This window comes from Lithobates pipiens, unplaced genomic scaffold, assembly GCF_037356315.1.
Source record: "Lithobates pipiens isolate NorthernLeopardFrog02 unplaced genomic scaffold, aLitPip1_a1.2 Scaffold_27, whole genome shotgun sequence".
In the NCBI taxonomy this organism is placed as follows: Eukaryota; Metazoa; Chordata; class Amphibia; order Anura; family Ranidae; genus Lithobates; species Lithobates pipiens.
The window spans coordinates 135711866-135727979 of record NW_027507788.1 but is presented as its reverse complement, the minus strand read 5'-3'; the positions used below and the strand labels follow the sequence as shown (position 1 = coordinate 135727979).

Here is a 16114-nt window from a genome sequence, read left to right as displayed (position 1 = left end):
AATGTTTACAACAGGCAAATTAGACTCTGTGAAATCATCCCACTTTGGTAATATTGAATTTTGACTATTGGTGACGGTTCAAGTGGTGATTACAGCAAGGGATTAGCATGACTTTCAATCAATTCCATCCATGGTGTTTGTCGTCAAGGCACACAAATTTGGACTCTGAGGCCGCGTACACACGGGCGGACTGTCTGCCGAAACTAAGTTCGTCTAACAGTCCGCTCAAACTTTTGAATGAACGAACTTGCCCACACACGGCACTTTTTGAGCGGACTAAGTTCGTCGTACTAAGTCCGCGCAACTTTTGAAATGAACGGACTCGCCCACACACGAGGAGGACAGTCCGCTCATTTCGAGCGCGTGTCAAGGTAGGCTCCGCCGCCTGGAATGAACTTAAAGGGGAACCCCAACGCCGAAAAAAATCGAGCGAGCGCGCCCCCCCTCCTGAGCCGTACCAGGCCGCGTGCCCTCAACATGGCACCTTGTCCCCATGTTGATGAGGACAAGGGCCTCTTCCCGACAACCCTGGCCGTTGGTTGTCGGGGTCTGCGGGCGGGGGGCTTATCGGAATCCGGGAGCCCCCTTTAATAAGGGGGCCCCCGGATACCGGCCCCCCACCCTATGTGAATGAGTATGGGGTACAATGTACCCCTACCCATTCACCTGTAAAATAAAAGTACCCAAAAAAAACACAACACACGAGATAAAATATTTTATTGCACAGCTCCGGGGGTCTTCCGTCTTCGGGGGTCTTCTCGCCGGACTCCTCCGCTATCTTCTTGTAGCTCTTTTGCTAGCGGAGGAGTCCGGCTTTCTTCCTCCCCGCCGCCGGCCTCTTCTCCCGACTTCGGGGGTCTTGTCCCCCTCTTCGGTTCTTCTGCCGGGCCACCGCGCCTTCTTATAGCTCTTTTGCAGGCGGTGGCCCGGTCTTCTGTCGCCGCTGTCGCCGTCGCCGTCGCCTTCCGTTCTTCTTCTTCTTCTTCTTCTTCTTCTTCTTCTCCAGGAGATGTTGACACGTCGCTCTCTCCGGCCGGAATGCCAGAGCCGCGCTGCGCGGCCACTTATATAGTGACAATGGGGCGGTGTCACATGGTATATGTCACATGGGTTGGTCACATGGTGACCCCGCCCCCTTACGATGTCATAGTCCCCATGTGACCAACCCATGTGACATATACCATGTGACACCGCCCCATTGTCACTATATAAGTGGCCGCGCAGCGCGGCTCTGGCATTCCGGCCGGAGAGAGCGACATGTCAACATCTCCTGGAGAAGAAGAAGAAGAAGAAGAAGAAGAAGAACGGAAGGCGACGGCGACGGCGACAGCGGCGACAGAAGACCGGGCCACCGCCTGCAAAAGAGCTATAAGAAGGCGCGGTGGCCCGGCAGAAGAACTGAAGAGGGGGACAAGACCCCCGAAGTCGGGAGAAGAGGCCGGCGGCGGGGAGGAAGAAAGCCGGACTCCTCCGCTAGCAAAAGAGCTACAAGAAGATAGCGGAGGAGTCCGGCGAGAAGACCCCCGAAGACGGAAGACCCCCGGAGCTGTGCAATAAAATATTTTATCTTGTGTGTTGTGTTTTTTTTTTTGGGTACTTTTATTTTACAGGTGAATGGGTAGGGGTACATTGTACCCCATACTCATTCACATAGGGTGGGGGGCCGGTATCCGGGGGCCCCCTTATTAAAGGGGGCTCCCGGATTCCGATAAGCCCCCCGCCCGCAGACCCCGACAACCAACGGCCAGGGTTGTCGGGAAGAGGCCCTTGTCCTCATCAACATGGGGACAAGGTGCTTTGGGGTGGGGGGGCCGCGCGGCCCCCCCTTCCCCAAGGCACCCCCCATGTTGAGGGCACGCGGCCTGGTACGGCTCAGGAGGGGGGGCGCGCTCGCTCGCCCCCTTTCCTGGCCGGCCGGGTAGCGTGCTCGGACAAGGGTCTGTTGTGGACTTTGGGGGGACCCCCACGCCGATTTTTTTCGGCGTTGGAGTTCCCCTTTAAGTCCATACCAGGCGGCGGAGCCCGCAACGTCTCCTTCGCGGGCCACGCCTACCTGGAGACGCGCTCGAAATGAGCAGACTTTTCTCCGGGCGGGAACAGTCCGCTCATTTCGAAAGTACAGCGGACTGGCCCACACACGGGCGGACTGTCCGCTGAAACCAAGTTTCAGCGAACAGTTTTACGGAAATTCCGTAAGACTTTGTTCGTCAAACAGTCCGCTGAAACTGTCCGCTGAAGCCCACACACGAGCGGACTGTCCGCTGAAACACTGTTCAGCGGACAAAGTTGGGCGAACAGTCCGCCCGTGTGTACACGGCCTAAAGTCTTCACAAATTCATATTTTCTTCACTTTCTGTTGGGACTTTTTGTTGATTTAGTATTTATTATCACTGCTTTAGCATGGCAACATACATGTTATATACTGTTACATAGTTTTGTCTTACTATTTAGTTGCCAGCAGCTGTTTCTTTTTTGTTTTGTTCCATGAGACTGTTTTCAATGTAAAGGCAGCCTGATTTACATCTACAGTAATTTTATGCTTGATTTGTTTGATCCGTATCATCCAGTATCAGTAGAATATTAGAAAAACATTCATTGAAACTCAAACACTAAATGCTGAAATGCTGTGTGCTGTCTATATTTGTGTATAATTATTATGATATGAGCCAACCTAATGTAATAATTCAGTGTATCTGAACAAGACCTTTTTCTCACGCAGTAATTCAGAATTATATTTAAATATAAAAGTTGGCTAATGCTAAAAAAAAAGGTAATGTTTCTTTATGAACTTGGCTCTACTGTTGTTTTCTGGCAAAGGGACATTCTTGCAAAACAGCAAGCTTTATGTGATTGGCTTCTGGTAGATGACGTAAGTGAAGGGAGGGAGGGCAGTCCCCAGACTCTCAGGCTGGTTGCCTATATATACAGAGCTCCTCTGTCCTGCGATCAGATCTACACCTGACTCTGAGCAGAGTTCTTGCTTCAACAGTGTTTGAACGGAACCCTCTCTGAGTCCTTTGCTCTTTTTCCAAACATCTTCCAATCTGATTTTCTCTGACTTTTTTGCACCACCAAAAACCACCGAAACGCCAAAATGGAGTCCCAGGTGCGCCAGAACTACCACCGCGACTGCGAGGCTGCTGTCAACCGTATGTTGAACTTGGAGCTGTACGCCTCCTACACCTACTCCTCCTTGGTAAGGATTTTGGTTATGTTTTTTTTTTTCTTTTACAATATTGTATATAAGACATATTTCTTACTGTGTTTTACTTACATCTATATCTTGTATTTCATGTAGCTTATTGTGGTTAGTATTAGACAGTTTGGTATACTATATTTATGGGACTACAAGACCTATCATCTTTTTAAGCACAATAATATTTATTTATATAAGTTATTATAATTGCATTTGACTATAAAATATACTGTATACTGTGTGAAATAAAATGTAGATCTTTGTCTTGTATATAAAACATTTTTTAAACAATACCAACATGGCACATTTAGTTCTGTTCCCAACATTTGAAGTCCCATAAACTGAAAACAAGTTTGGCAAGGTCAGATTAAATTTTCAGCACCAAGACTGACAAGAAAGTTAGGCCGCGTACACACGGGCGGACTGTTCGCCCAACTTTGTCCGCTGAACAGTGTTTGGGCGGACAGTCCGCTCGTGTGTGGGCTTTCAGCGGACAGTTTCAGCGGACAGTTTCAGCGGACAGTTGGACGGACAAGGTTTTTCGGAAATTCCGAAAAACTGTCCGCTGAAACCTTGTTTCAGCGAACAGCCCGCTCGTGTGTAGGCTTGTTCGTCAAACAAAGTTGCGCGCATGCTCAGAAAGGATTTTCACGCCGAAAGCTATAATGCAGTGTATAGGACGTCGTATTTTTCGTCCCGTCGTACGTGCTGTTCACGTCATCGCGCACGGTTTCAGCAAACTGTTCGTTCGTCGTGTGTGGGCATGTCCGTCCATGCTAATTTTGAGCGGACTGTTTGCTGAAACTGTTGGACGGACAAAGTTGGGCGAACAGTCCGCGCGTGTGTACGCGGCCTTACAGTAAGGTTTCATCATTGTTTGTTTTCCCTGGTCAGGCCAATTCCTACTTTTAAAAATAGAACAGCATGTTATACTAAGAAGATAATGGGCTCCATTCACGGACTGCTTGCGGTACTTTCCCCAAATAGTAACTGTAAACAAGCTGGTTGTTAAGGAGTGAGTGGCCGTGGAGTGCCCCCCCAAAATCCATACCAAACCTGGGGGGGCCCCCCACACCATTTTTTTTCTTAATTTTTATTGGCGGCATTTTGTTTTTTACATTCAGCTAATGGCTCATCGGTTGTCAAGGAGTTGTTAAGGAGCGGGCGGCCGCCAGGTGACATCACAGTTACTGGCTGTTAAGGACTCCAGCAACTGCCCACTACTTAACGTAAGATGTCGCTTTGTGAATGGAGCCCACTATACTTTGTTGAGATGCTGCTTGCAGAGTCTTTCACAATAGAAGATCTGTCAGTATGGTTGTGTAAGGGCTTGTTGGCAAACAGTGGAAGCCATTGTCATCTGACTTGGTACCTGGTATCTATTCCAGAGTATTTATTGGTATTACTGGAACACTTATCTAGTAATTTTCAGTAAATCACATGCAGTTTTGTGTCAGAGGACCTAGGCATTGTGTAATTCATAGTTCCTAATTTATTGTTCCTGATGAAAGATTTGCCTGTCTATACATACACTTAAAACACTCAATTTCAAGAAGGGTTTAGTGTTGTGAAATTAGTCATAATTAAAAAGAAATGTTCATGGACGCGTCTTAGCCCTTGTACACACGGTCGGACATTCCGACAACCAAATCTGTCGGATTTTGTCCGACGGATTTTGTCCGAAACTGTTGCATACACACAGTCGGACAACGTTGTCAGAAAATCCAATCGTACTTAACGACGTTATTTGGTTAGGACAGGACTACGTTCAGGCTAGTAGACAATAGCTTTGGTCTAGGAATTTGATCTGAGCATGCGTGGCACTTTGTCCGATCGGAATTCTCTACACATGATCAGACAAAGTCCGATCGGATCATGTTGTCGGAAAATTTTATAGCCCAGCTGGAAAACTTGGTCTGTCGGATACTCCGACGGAAACAGTCCGATGGAGCCCACACACCGTTGGATTATCCGACAATACGGTCCTATTGGACATTGTCCATCAGAATGTCCAACCGTGTGTACAAGGGCATATAGCATGTTCCATCTCTCCCCACCTAAATGAAATGTCTTCTACAAAATACAGATGGATAAACTGTTGTTGCTCCTTTGTTGGGCGACGTAAATCTTTGTTGTGTGACCTACAAAGACACAATTGTTGCAAATGTTTTTCTGATGGCTGTGGTTCTGGTTTACAGTGCTTGGAGACAAAGGTCAATACATATTGTAGCATTTTGCTGCAAAGGAACTGAAATCTGGTTGCTACTGATTATTGCACAACATAAAGGTTTACAAGTGTGTTTTTGTGTTCATTAGTACTGGTGAGAACTTCCTTTTTTTGGGTTCTGAGAAAATGACTGAGCACCAATTTTCCACAAACTGCTTATCCAACAACATGACAAATGGGGAAGTTTATATTTTTTTAACTGCACATAACGTGACTCATTTTGTGTTTTTGCTTAATGCTATTAATGACTAATCCTTCCTTAACGCCCTTAACGGTGCAGATAAGCAAGTACAGTCTCCAGTAAAAGTCTGATTAGGAATTCTTGATATAAAGTAACAGTGAGTACTATCTGTACTTGGACAACTAGAAGCATTCTCACAGGGGTGGACTGACAACTCATGGGGCCCCCGGGTAATAGGAGATTATGGGGCCCCCGGGCAATAGGAGAAGATTATGGTGCCCTCAGGCAATAGGAGATTATGGGGCCTCACAGTATACACACAGACACACAATATACACACACAGGATACACACACAGAATACACATACACACACTGAAAAGGTACTGGAGAGGAGGAGCAGCTATAATCTTGGGATTTTTTTAAAAACACAGATTTTTACATACTGTCCCTGGTTTTATTGAGGCTGGCAACCCTGATGGGGCCCCTTGGTGGCATGGGGCCCTTGGGCAGTGCCCGAGTGCTCGAATGGTCAATACGCCCCTACATTCTCATACTGTTATTTAGTAATAATACAAATGGAGGTGCATTTGGAAGTGGCAGGTCTTCTGTGTGTATATCTCTCACAGAGAACATTAAAATGCACACCCCCACAAATATAAGATATTAGTCTTTAGATAATGCAGATTTGTCAGCTTTTTAGGTAAATTTTTACATTAAACCTTAATCCCTTTTCCATCCTCAGTATGCCTTTTTCGATCGTGATGATGTTGCCCTTCACAATGTGGCCGAGTTCTTCAAGGAGCACAGTCATGAGGAGAGGGAGCATGCCGAGAAGTTCATGAAATATCAAAACAAGCGTGGAGGACGTGTTGTCCTGCAGGACATCAAGGTAAGAACAGCCCGTCGTTTCAGACCTGCAGACAATAATGTTTGAAAAAAAAGAACGAATTTTCATGGACTTGGGAAGAGACATGTCTTTCATGCTGGTGATGTGCCCTTGTCAATAATGAGCCAGAATCCAGGAATCAGATAGGCTTCTCTCATTGCGCTTATGTTGTACAGGTAATATGACAGAGCCCAGGAGTAGTTTTCAGAGGGCTGGAGCAGAGTATTTGGTCCATTTTATAGTACAGCTCTGTTTTACCTAATTCATGAAAATTGTCACTCCAGTTATATACAGCTAGCAAGAAGCTAATTATGACAATTTTTTTAATTTACAAAACATTAGTTGCTCTAATGTCAAAAGCATTCATGGACACTGAGCAAAATGTCCCATAATTTTTGTAAGAGATTGATGCTTGTTTCTTCAGATCCACCTAGTGGCCAAATGCACTAACGTTTTCTGAAACACCTCAATGAAAAAAATTATACCACATTTTTGCCACTAGGTGGAGCTTAAGATACAGGCATTAATCTCTTACAAAAATTATGGGACATTTCATTCAGCATGCAGCAATGTTTTTGACCATGTGCAATGAATGTTTTATGAGGCTATGTTCACATCTAGCTGTATGCTGTATGTGCGGGCTCAGCAGCCCATTCATTTGAATGGATTGCTGTACCTACAGGAAACACAGGAAAAGGTCTCTGCATCTTTTCAAACTCGCAGCTGCAGCTTAATTAAGAATTAATGGCACAACTGTGCATCTGCTAGAGGGCAGTGTGTTTTGCCTGTGGGCACAGGAATGCGCGCGATTTACACACATTTCTAAATCCACAACAGTAAAATAATTATATGCAGTAAAGCATGCTTGTTATACTCACTGTGGAACCTAAGGGGTTAATCCTTTGCATTGTGTAAAAATGCTGTTTGAGCCTGTATGTGCAGATCCTCCTCTTCCACTGACTCCAAAACAGGTCCCGATAAGACAGAGTCTTTGCAGTCAGACTGCACATGCTCAGTTTGGTGTGTATTGCTTTTTTTCTTGGGAGAGTGCATGTGGTCAGCACAGGGCCAATCAGCACTGTCCAGACAGAGAGTCAGGGGTCCTGCACCCTAATAGAATAGCTCAGCGAAATATGAAAACTACTCCTGCAAGCTTTTATCAGGAGCTGATAGAAGTCACAAGACTGCTATATATTGCTGATGTGAAAGGGCATTTAGCAGGTTATATTTACTAAAATTAATGCATTTCCATGTTCTATGTACTGTGAGAGACCAGATATAGTGAGTGCAGGGTACTGGGTTTAGTAACACTTTAATTGTGAACCTAGCCTAAATAGACAGCTAAGGTACAAAAAGGCTTGTGCAGCAATTATATATGTTATGAATAAATATCATTTACACAGTTAGATAAACATTTTGTCTTATAAGACTGTTTTCTACTTCAGAAACCAGAGCGTGATGAATGGGGTAACACCCTGGAGGCCATGCAGACTGCTCTGCAGCTGGAGAAGACCGTGAACCAGGCTCTTCTGGACCTGCACAATCTGGCCACTGACAAAGTTGACCCCCATGTAAGTATCTGCTCAATAGGCTAATGAGTTATGCCAATATACAGTAGCTCTTTATTCCATATAACCCATCATCTTCAATAAATAACAAGTAAGTTATACAGCTGAATCCTTATATCTAAATATATTTCAGGTCCTTACAACACTTTCTTAAAGCGGAGGTCCACCCTAAAATGGACCTCCGCTCATCGGAATCCCCCCCCCTCCGGCGCCACAATCGGCACCTTTCAGGGTGGAGATGGGTGCAGTTACCTGGATAATCCAGGTAACTGCACCCACTTCCGGGCTAGCTCTCTGCGGAACGGGGCGTACGTTACGCCCCCGTTCCGCAAGCGCCCGCCCCCTTCAGCAAGTGCCCCGCTGCCTGCTGGGAAACACACAGCTCCCAGAGGCAGCGGGGACCGTCCGGATTGCGCCGCGCGGCTCGCGCATGCGCAGTAGGGAACCGGGAAATGAAGCCGAAAGGCTCCATTTCCTGATTCCCATACCCAAGATGGCGGCGGGACCCGGCAGCCGAGCGAGCGATCGGCTTCGGGTGCCGACATCGCGGGCACGCTGGACAGGTAAGTGTCACTATTTAAAAGTCAGCAGCTGCAGTATTTGTAGCTGCTGGCTTTTAAAAAAAAAAAAAAAAACGCGGAGTCCCGGTGGACTCCCGCTTTAAAAGAAAAGTATGCTCAAAGCTATTTTGGCCATACTTCTCATGTGGGTCACAGGAATGTACTTACTTGTGCTCTCCTGTGACCAAGACTCAGCCGACAGCGGGCTAAAGCCTGACTTCACAGATCACTCCAGTCTCTGGAGGGATCCCAACAATAATGTTGGGATCGACCCATACGCCTTACAGGCAGCTGGTTCCAACCTTTAGTTCCCCACTGAGAGCCTGAGGCAGCCACTCCTGCCTCCTCTCTTGCCCAATGCTTCACTGAGTGCTGGAAGGACAGAGCAGAGAGCCGGTGACTGACACTCTGATTAGTGAAGAACTGAACGATCAGGGGTCATGTGATCACTCCATTATTGGGCTTAGAGCCAGTGGGGGACAGTGGCAGCAGGTAGGTATGTACAGTGCATTTATTATTTTAGATTCTCCCACTTCTCCTTTAAATCTGAAAGTGGAAATTTCTGTATTATTTATCTGTTCTTGATTTGAAATGATAAAATATATTAAAGAGTTATATTTATATCTAAAATGTTATGTGCTATCCTTTTTAGACTGCACCTAAATGTGCCCTGGAGGTGTCGGGGGGTTGGGTCGGTGACATGGTAAAGGAAACAGGGCGTGGTCTATATATACTGTACATATGACGACACCGAAGAAATGTGCTTTCTTAAAGTGTAGTTATCAAAAAACGAGGGAAGACATTTTGTTAAAAAAAAAAAATTACAGGCTCACCTAAGCACTACAAACAAATGACAGTTATATATCTGAGCACAAAGCACTATATCAGTCCACAAAATGACAGTCTACATTGTGTATAAATACCATGGGAACATATTTCGCAGCTCTTGAGACTTTATGATATACAGAAAAGAGTAATAAATCCTAATACTATATAAATCAGAAGTACACTTGATAGGTGGAAAATGGAAGTACATTTATTAGGGGGAGATGGGACAGTCTTCCCTGAAGAGTAGGGTCAATTTTTCAAGGACTGACAAAAAGCAAAGTATGGGACAGCGGGACAGACTGGGGTAGAGAGTTGCAAAGAATGGAGGCAGCTCTGGAGAAGTCTCTATTTAACATGAATTCTAACAAAAAAATTAAAATTACAGAATACAGGAATTAGAAGTATTTGTATTGGTGCAGTAGGAGGGAAGTAACAGGTTCATCACAAACTTATATATATTTTTTCTTCTATCTTAATATTTAACCAATGCCATTTTGTTTTCCAGCTGTGTGATTTCCTGGAATCGGAATATCTGGAGGAACAGGTGAAGGATATCAAACGTTTTGGAGATTTCATCACCAACCTGAAACGCCTTGGGTTGCCCGAGAACGGCATGGGCGAGTACCTGTTTGACAAGCATAGCGTGAAAGAGAGCAGCTAAGCTGTGTAACACCCATGAGGATCCAGACAGTCTACTTTCCATCTATATTCCTTTTACAATCTGTGTGACATCATGTGACAAAATGTATCTCTTTTACATCTTCTGTGATCCTATGTTTAATAATGCAGCAGTAGTTGTGCTTGTCAACAAGTTTCTATTCTAATAAAGTCTTTCAGCATGTATATTTATTGCAGTTGGTGTTCATAGATCTTGGGAGAACGTGCCCAGTCTTTCTAAGACATCTTACCATTGCTTTTAATTTTTTTTCTATCCTCTTTAAAATCTTTCCAAAAATGTTATACCCAAGACTGGACCCCTTTAACCTAGATATAGCCTTATGATTTGTGTTGGGGCCAGATACAATATTTCCACTACACACCTTACTAGAAAGAACCATAGTGGGTAGGGTGCTATAGCAACTACAGAAAACAAAAAGCAGCGCACAATGGAAATCGTGTGAAACTGTATTAGTCTTTAGATAAGTAACATGATGAATTTATTGCACTCAAGAGTCAAATATAAAAAGTTGCAGCAACAGTCAATAGTAGTATAAATACTTGTAAATGGTTGCAGAACAGTCATAAAAGCATACAGCTAAATAAGATACTGGTATAAATAATAAATTATACAACTGCTGAGTCTGGATGAGAGGGGGTTAACATCAACCAATCAGCTTCAGGCTGGACCGTGGAGAGGGCTGTCACAACTCTAAATAGATGGTATGAAAATCCCAGTATGACAGGGGGAAGGATGGTGTCTCAAATCTTGTAGCTGCCATATGAAAGCGCTCAGCCTACAAACACACGTGCAGGCACGGTAAGGAGGATCCTCAGATGGGCACAGCAAGCCCTACAGTGGGACGTGGGATGGCGCTCCTATGAGGATGCTGTGTAGCTGAGCTGTGTGAAGGCTAGACAGAGACAACCGCAAGGGGGAAGGAAGCCAAAAGGGCCGAGCAGGCAAACCAGGAGCCGGACACACTGGGTGACGTCAGCGTTACAACAGAAACAAAGGAAAGCCGGAAACAATGGGAACTCGTCAGTAATCAGCAGTGGAACATCGTAGGCTCGGGGAAGCCGTGACTACATGTTTCACGCTTCAGCACTTTATCAAAGTTTTCTGTATCCTGATATCCATTTTTTGCAGTGGTTGGGAGCTGCAATGGAACTTAGTTTACTTTATATTTTTCAAGTTGTACATGCCAATGCACATGACTAATAGTTTGTAGCACTAATAGGAACTGTATATATGTTTGCTATAGCAACTAAGTTTTGGCATCACATGAAAAACATGGAGAATATGTCACCAGCACAACTTGAGTCCTATAAATATTACACTGCTGTCATATGATGCTTATGATATTATTATTATTATTATTATACAGGATTTATATAGCACTGACAGTTTACGCAGCACTTTACAACATTAGGACAGACATTACAATACAATACAATACAATTCAAGACAGGGGGAATCAGAGGGACCTGCTCATTAGAGTTTACAATCCAAGAGAATGATATCAAAAGCTTAATTTAAAAATCAAAAACATCATAAGCACTGAAACATTTCAGAACCTTGCAGGGTTTTTTTATTTGGCTCATGTGATGTGCAATAAAGTTAAGAAAATAAAAAATACAACACATTGCACTGGCCCTACACAATGCACACTAGTGGGTGCACATTTAGACAGAATGCACACCTGCTGTGAATGGACAATAAGGTGTGATGGCAACATATTTTCTACATTATACCGGAGCCACACACGTCTGTAGCAGCACGTGTTTTTATCTCCCTCTTTATACATCTAAAATGGTGCTTACTTTTTCAACTGATATTTGGCATTGAGTGGTGTGACTAAATTCACTGGACTTGGGCCAGGAAGAAGAGAAGATGCAGGGCTCTGTACTGCTGTATTTTGTAGTCCGGGTAGCTTGCAACCTGGCACTGGCTTAAGATGTCCCCAGTGAGTAAAACTCACAGACACTTACCACCAATGTAAGGAGGCAAAGTCATTGATCTCCACTGTAAGAGGGCACAGGCATTGACCATCAATGTAAGTGGACACAGACACCGACCTTCAATGTAGGGGCACAGACACTAACCACCAATGTAAGAGGCCACAGACACTGACCACCAATGTAAAAGGCCACAGACACTGACTACCAATGTAAGGGGATACAAACACTGACCACCAATGTATAGGGCCAAAGACACTGACCATCAATGCATGGGGGCACAGACACTGACCACCAATGTAAGGGGACACAGACACTGATCACCAATGTAAGGGACACAGACAATGATCATCAATGTAAGGGGGCACAGACACTGATCATCAGTGTAAGGGGGCACAGACACTGATCACCCATGTAAAGGGGTACAAACAGTGATCACCCATTTAAGGGGGCACAGACACTGATTATCTATGTAAGGGAGCGCAGACACTGACCATCAATGTAAGGGGGCACAGACACTAATCATCAATGGAAGGTCACAGATACTGGACATCAGTGGAAGGGGGCACAGATACTGATCACCAATGTAAGGGGGCACAGACACTGATCATCAAAATAAGGGGCAAAGACACTGATCACCAATGTGAGGGGGCACAGACATTGATCAGTGATCACCAATGTAGGGGGGGCACAGACACTGATCACCAATGTACGGGAGCACACACACTGATCACCAATGTACGGGGTCACAGACACTGATCACCAATGTAAGGATGACGTAGATACTGACCAACAATGTAGGTAGGGAACAGACACTGAACCCCAATGAAAGGGGGGCACAGACACTGCCCACTAATTTAAGGAAGCACAGACATTGACAATGATACGTAGGTTAGACTAAATGTAACCATGTTCCTTTAGTCCATGCCCAATATATAGTGAAAACTAGCTACAGCCACTCTTTGCCAAGACACACTTCATATGCCACATGATTTCTCATTTCTAGGTTTCAGGTGCTGAGTTTAGAGTTAAGCCTATTTGAGTGTTGCTTCTGGTGTAGTAATTATAGCATATTTTGTAGGTACTGTAGGAATGTGGTATATATATATATATATATATATATATATATATATATATATATATATATGTCATAAAGTAGCCCTTTAAGCACATCTCTCTGTTAGGCCACATCCACCATTTGCCACAGCATGCTAGTGCGCTACATCACTGCATTACGCAAGGTGCCTCAGACTATCACAAGAAGATAGCGGATCAACCCATATATTTTAGGGTTTTGGAAGGAGGTGGTGGCTTTCCTAAATTTTATTTTACATGCCCACGTGCCAGTCTCTATGTCAGTGTGTTTGTTGGGTTTGGTTAAGGATATTCTTTCTACAGAGGCAGAGCGGACATTCACTAATATTACTTTGTTTTATGCCAGAAAAGTTATTGCCAGGCATGTACTGGCCATCGGGGCTAACGGGAGTTTCCCGGTGGGCCGATGGCTCAGTGGGCCACTCTGATGTAAGGGGGCTGCTGATGGGACACTCTGATGTAAGGAGGTGCTGATGGGACACTCTGATGTAAGGGGGCTGCTGATGGGACACTCTGATGTAAGGGGGCTGCTGATGGGACACTCTGATGTAAGGGGGTTGCTGATGGGACACTATGATGTAAGGGGGTGCTGATGGGACACTCTGATGTAAGGGGGTTGCTGATGGGACACTATGATGTAAGGGGGTGCTGATGGGACACTCTGATGTAAGGGGGTGCTGATGGGACACTCTGATGTAAGGGGGTGCTGATGGGACACTCTGATGTAAGGGGGTTGCTGATGGGACATTGTGATGTAAGGGGGCTGCAGATGGGACACTCTGATGTAAGGGAGCGCTGATGGGACACTCTGATGTAAGGAGGTGCTGATGGGACACTCTGATGTAAGGGGGCTGCTGATGGGACACTTTGATGTAAGGGGGTGCTGATGGGACACTCTGATGTAAGTGGGCCGGTCTGGATAAAGTCCAGGGCCAAATTTCTGTCCCAGTCCAGCCCTGGTTATTGCCCTATATTGGAAGAAACCTTCCCCGCCCACATTAGTATACTGGAAACAACTGGTTAATAACAGTTTACCATTACATAGAGATACCTATGTGAACAGAGGTTGTCCTCGTAAACACGAAAAAATATGATGTAGCTATCATATTTGAGAGTTGGTACGCTGCAATATACACCATTTATGTTCTTAGAATGAATACTGCTTCAAAATACAAAAGAATAAGTCCATCACAATACCCACCAGTGGATATTGTTTCTCAAAAAATACACTCTAATTTTTATTGCATTACAAAACCTGTCTTGTGCTTTTTCTATTTGCTGTCTATTTAATTCAATGTATACTGTCCTGATGCTAGCCAAATTCTAGCAAACACATACTAGATGCTGTATAGTGCCTTGCTCCATGTAGTAGACAAATCATATAAAATAATACCCATGGGTCATATAAAAAAAACTCCCAAAATGCATTATGACAGGGTCTAGTCAAACGCCATACAAAACTGTTCCTTGCTCTACTTGTATCCTGTATATTTTCCTTTAAATAATGAGTTAGAGCTTAACTAGGAGACTATATTTTTAAAGTAGAACTGCAAATTTAAAAACTGTCATTTCTCACAGAACTGGGAGAAGTTAGAACTTCTGTAAAGTTGTCATTACTGTCTCTGTCCCTATTTGGGGGAGATTTTAAAAATCTTGAAAAGATGAAAATGTACACAGACAAAACAACAATAGCATGATGAGTCTTTTAGCTCAGCAAAAGCTGCAAAGCCCTTGTACACACGGTTGGACATTCCGACGGAAGGTGTCCGATCGGACCGTGTTGTCGGATAATCCGACTGTGCGTGGTCTCCATCGGACTGTTTCCGTCGGACCAAGTTTTCCAACTTGTCGATAAAATTTTCCGACAACATGCTCCGATCGGACATAGTCCGATCATGTGTAGAGAATTCCGATTGGACAAAGTGCCACGCATGCTCAGATCAAATTCCTAGACCAAAGCTATTGGCTACTAGCCTGAACGTAGTCCCGTCGTAACGAAATAACGTCATCACGTTCTGAACGATCGGACTTTCCGACAACTTTGTCCGACCGTGTGTATACAACAGTTTCGGACAAAATCCGACGGATTTGGTTGTCGGAATGTCCGACCGTGTGTACAAGGGCTTACACACCAGATGTCTGTAGAATTACAAAAAAGAGGCTACTGGTATTGTGATAAGCCAGTAAGAATTACAACTTATTAATAAATCAAAGTGGTATTAAACTCCAAAAATAAACATTTATTATATTCCAGCTTTCATGTTTATTGATTCTGTGGCTTATTTTAGTTACAAAGCAGGAAAAAAAAGGAAAAATCTGACTATATTGGCCAAATAAGGAGTATACATCCATATAATAACAATACATTTTATTGTAAAAAAAATCTAAAATATCATACAGTATGTGTGCATGTCTGTAATTTAAAAACAATCTAATTTTGTTTGCTCATAAACTATCAACCATACATGATAATGAAGTAACAAACATTACAAACAGTATGGATATGCCAATGCGAATATACTGTATATCTTTATGAGTCAGCGAAATTCGCTAGAAATAGCTTCATCAGACCTATTGTTACCTTCAATTTTAATTTACCCAGTTCCCATTTGTTTAGATATTTTCAGCTTTCCCATGCCTCCAATCCTCAGTTTGCACAAGCTAATCCAATAATTGAATAGTCTATTTTGGAAATGGTACTTCGGTCTGATTGTTTGGAGAAACCTACTTCCAGTTTTATATTCTCACTTTATTACAGTTTCTCTCCCGGCTTTAGAGGGCCTTATAGCGAGATGGCTGTGGGACATTCCTGATTTAGACAATAATGACTTGGATGAAGTGTGGGATTCTTTCGATCTTTGGTCTCACCAAGAGACCGTTTGATTCAATTTAAATTGGTGCATAGAGCTTATTGTATGCCATACCGAACTTCACAAGATCAACCCTACGAGTTCTC

At 44.0% G+C, this 16114-nt stretch overlaps 1 protein-coding gene across 1 annotated transcript; it reads left to right on the top strand.

Annotated features, from left to right (window-relative positions):
* The first annotated feature begins 2937 nt into the window (after positions 1-2937).
* LOC143934149 (ferritin, middle subunit-like) lies at positions 2938-10290 on the top strand. Its single transcript, XM_077457513.1, has 4 exons — positions 2938-3196; positions 6348-6494; positions 7937-8062; positions 9953-10290. The coding sequence occupies exons 1-4, from the start codon at positions 3095-3097 to the stop codon at positions 10106-10108; spliced, it is 531 nt and encodes a 176-aa protein (XP_077313639.1). The 5' UTR covers positions 2938-3094; the 3' UTR covers positions 10109-10290.
* The last annotated feature ends 5824 nt before the right edge of the window (positions 10291-16114 follow it).

Coding starts and splice junctions, on each gene's coding strand:
- LOC143934149 (XM_077457513.1), top strand. CDS start 3,095: ATGGAGTCCCAGGTGCGCCAGAACTACCACCGCGACTGCGAGGCTGCT. Junction 3,197..6,347: donor CCTACACCTACTCCTCCTTG/GTAAGGATTTTG, acceptor TTCCATCCTCAG/TATGCCTTTTTCGATCGTGA. Junction 6,495..7,936: donor TTGTCCTGCAGGACATCAAG/GTAAGAACAGCC, acceptor TTTCTACTTCAG/AAACCAGAGCGTGATGAATG.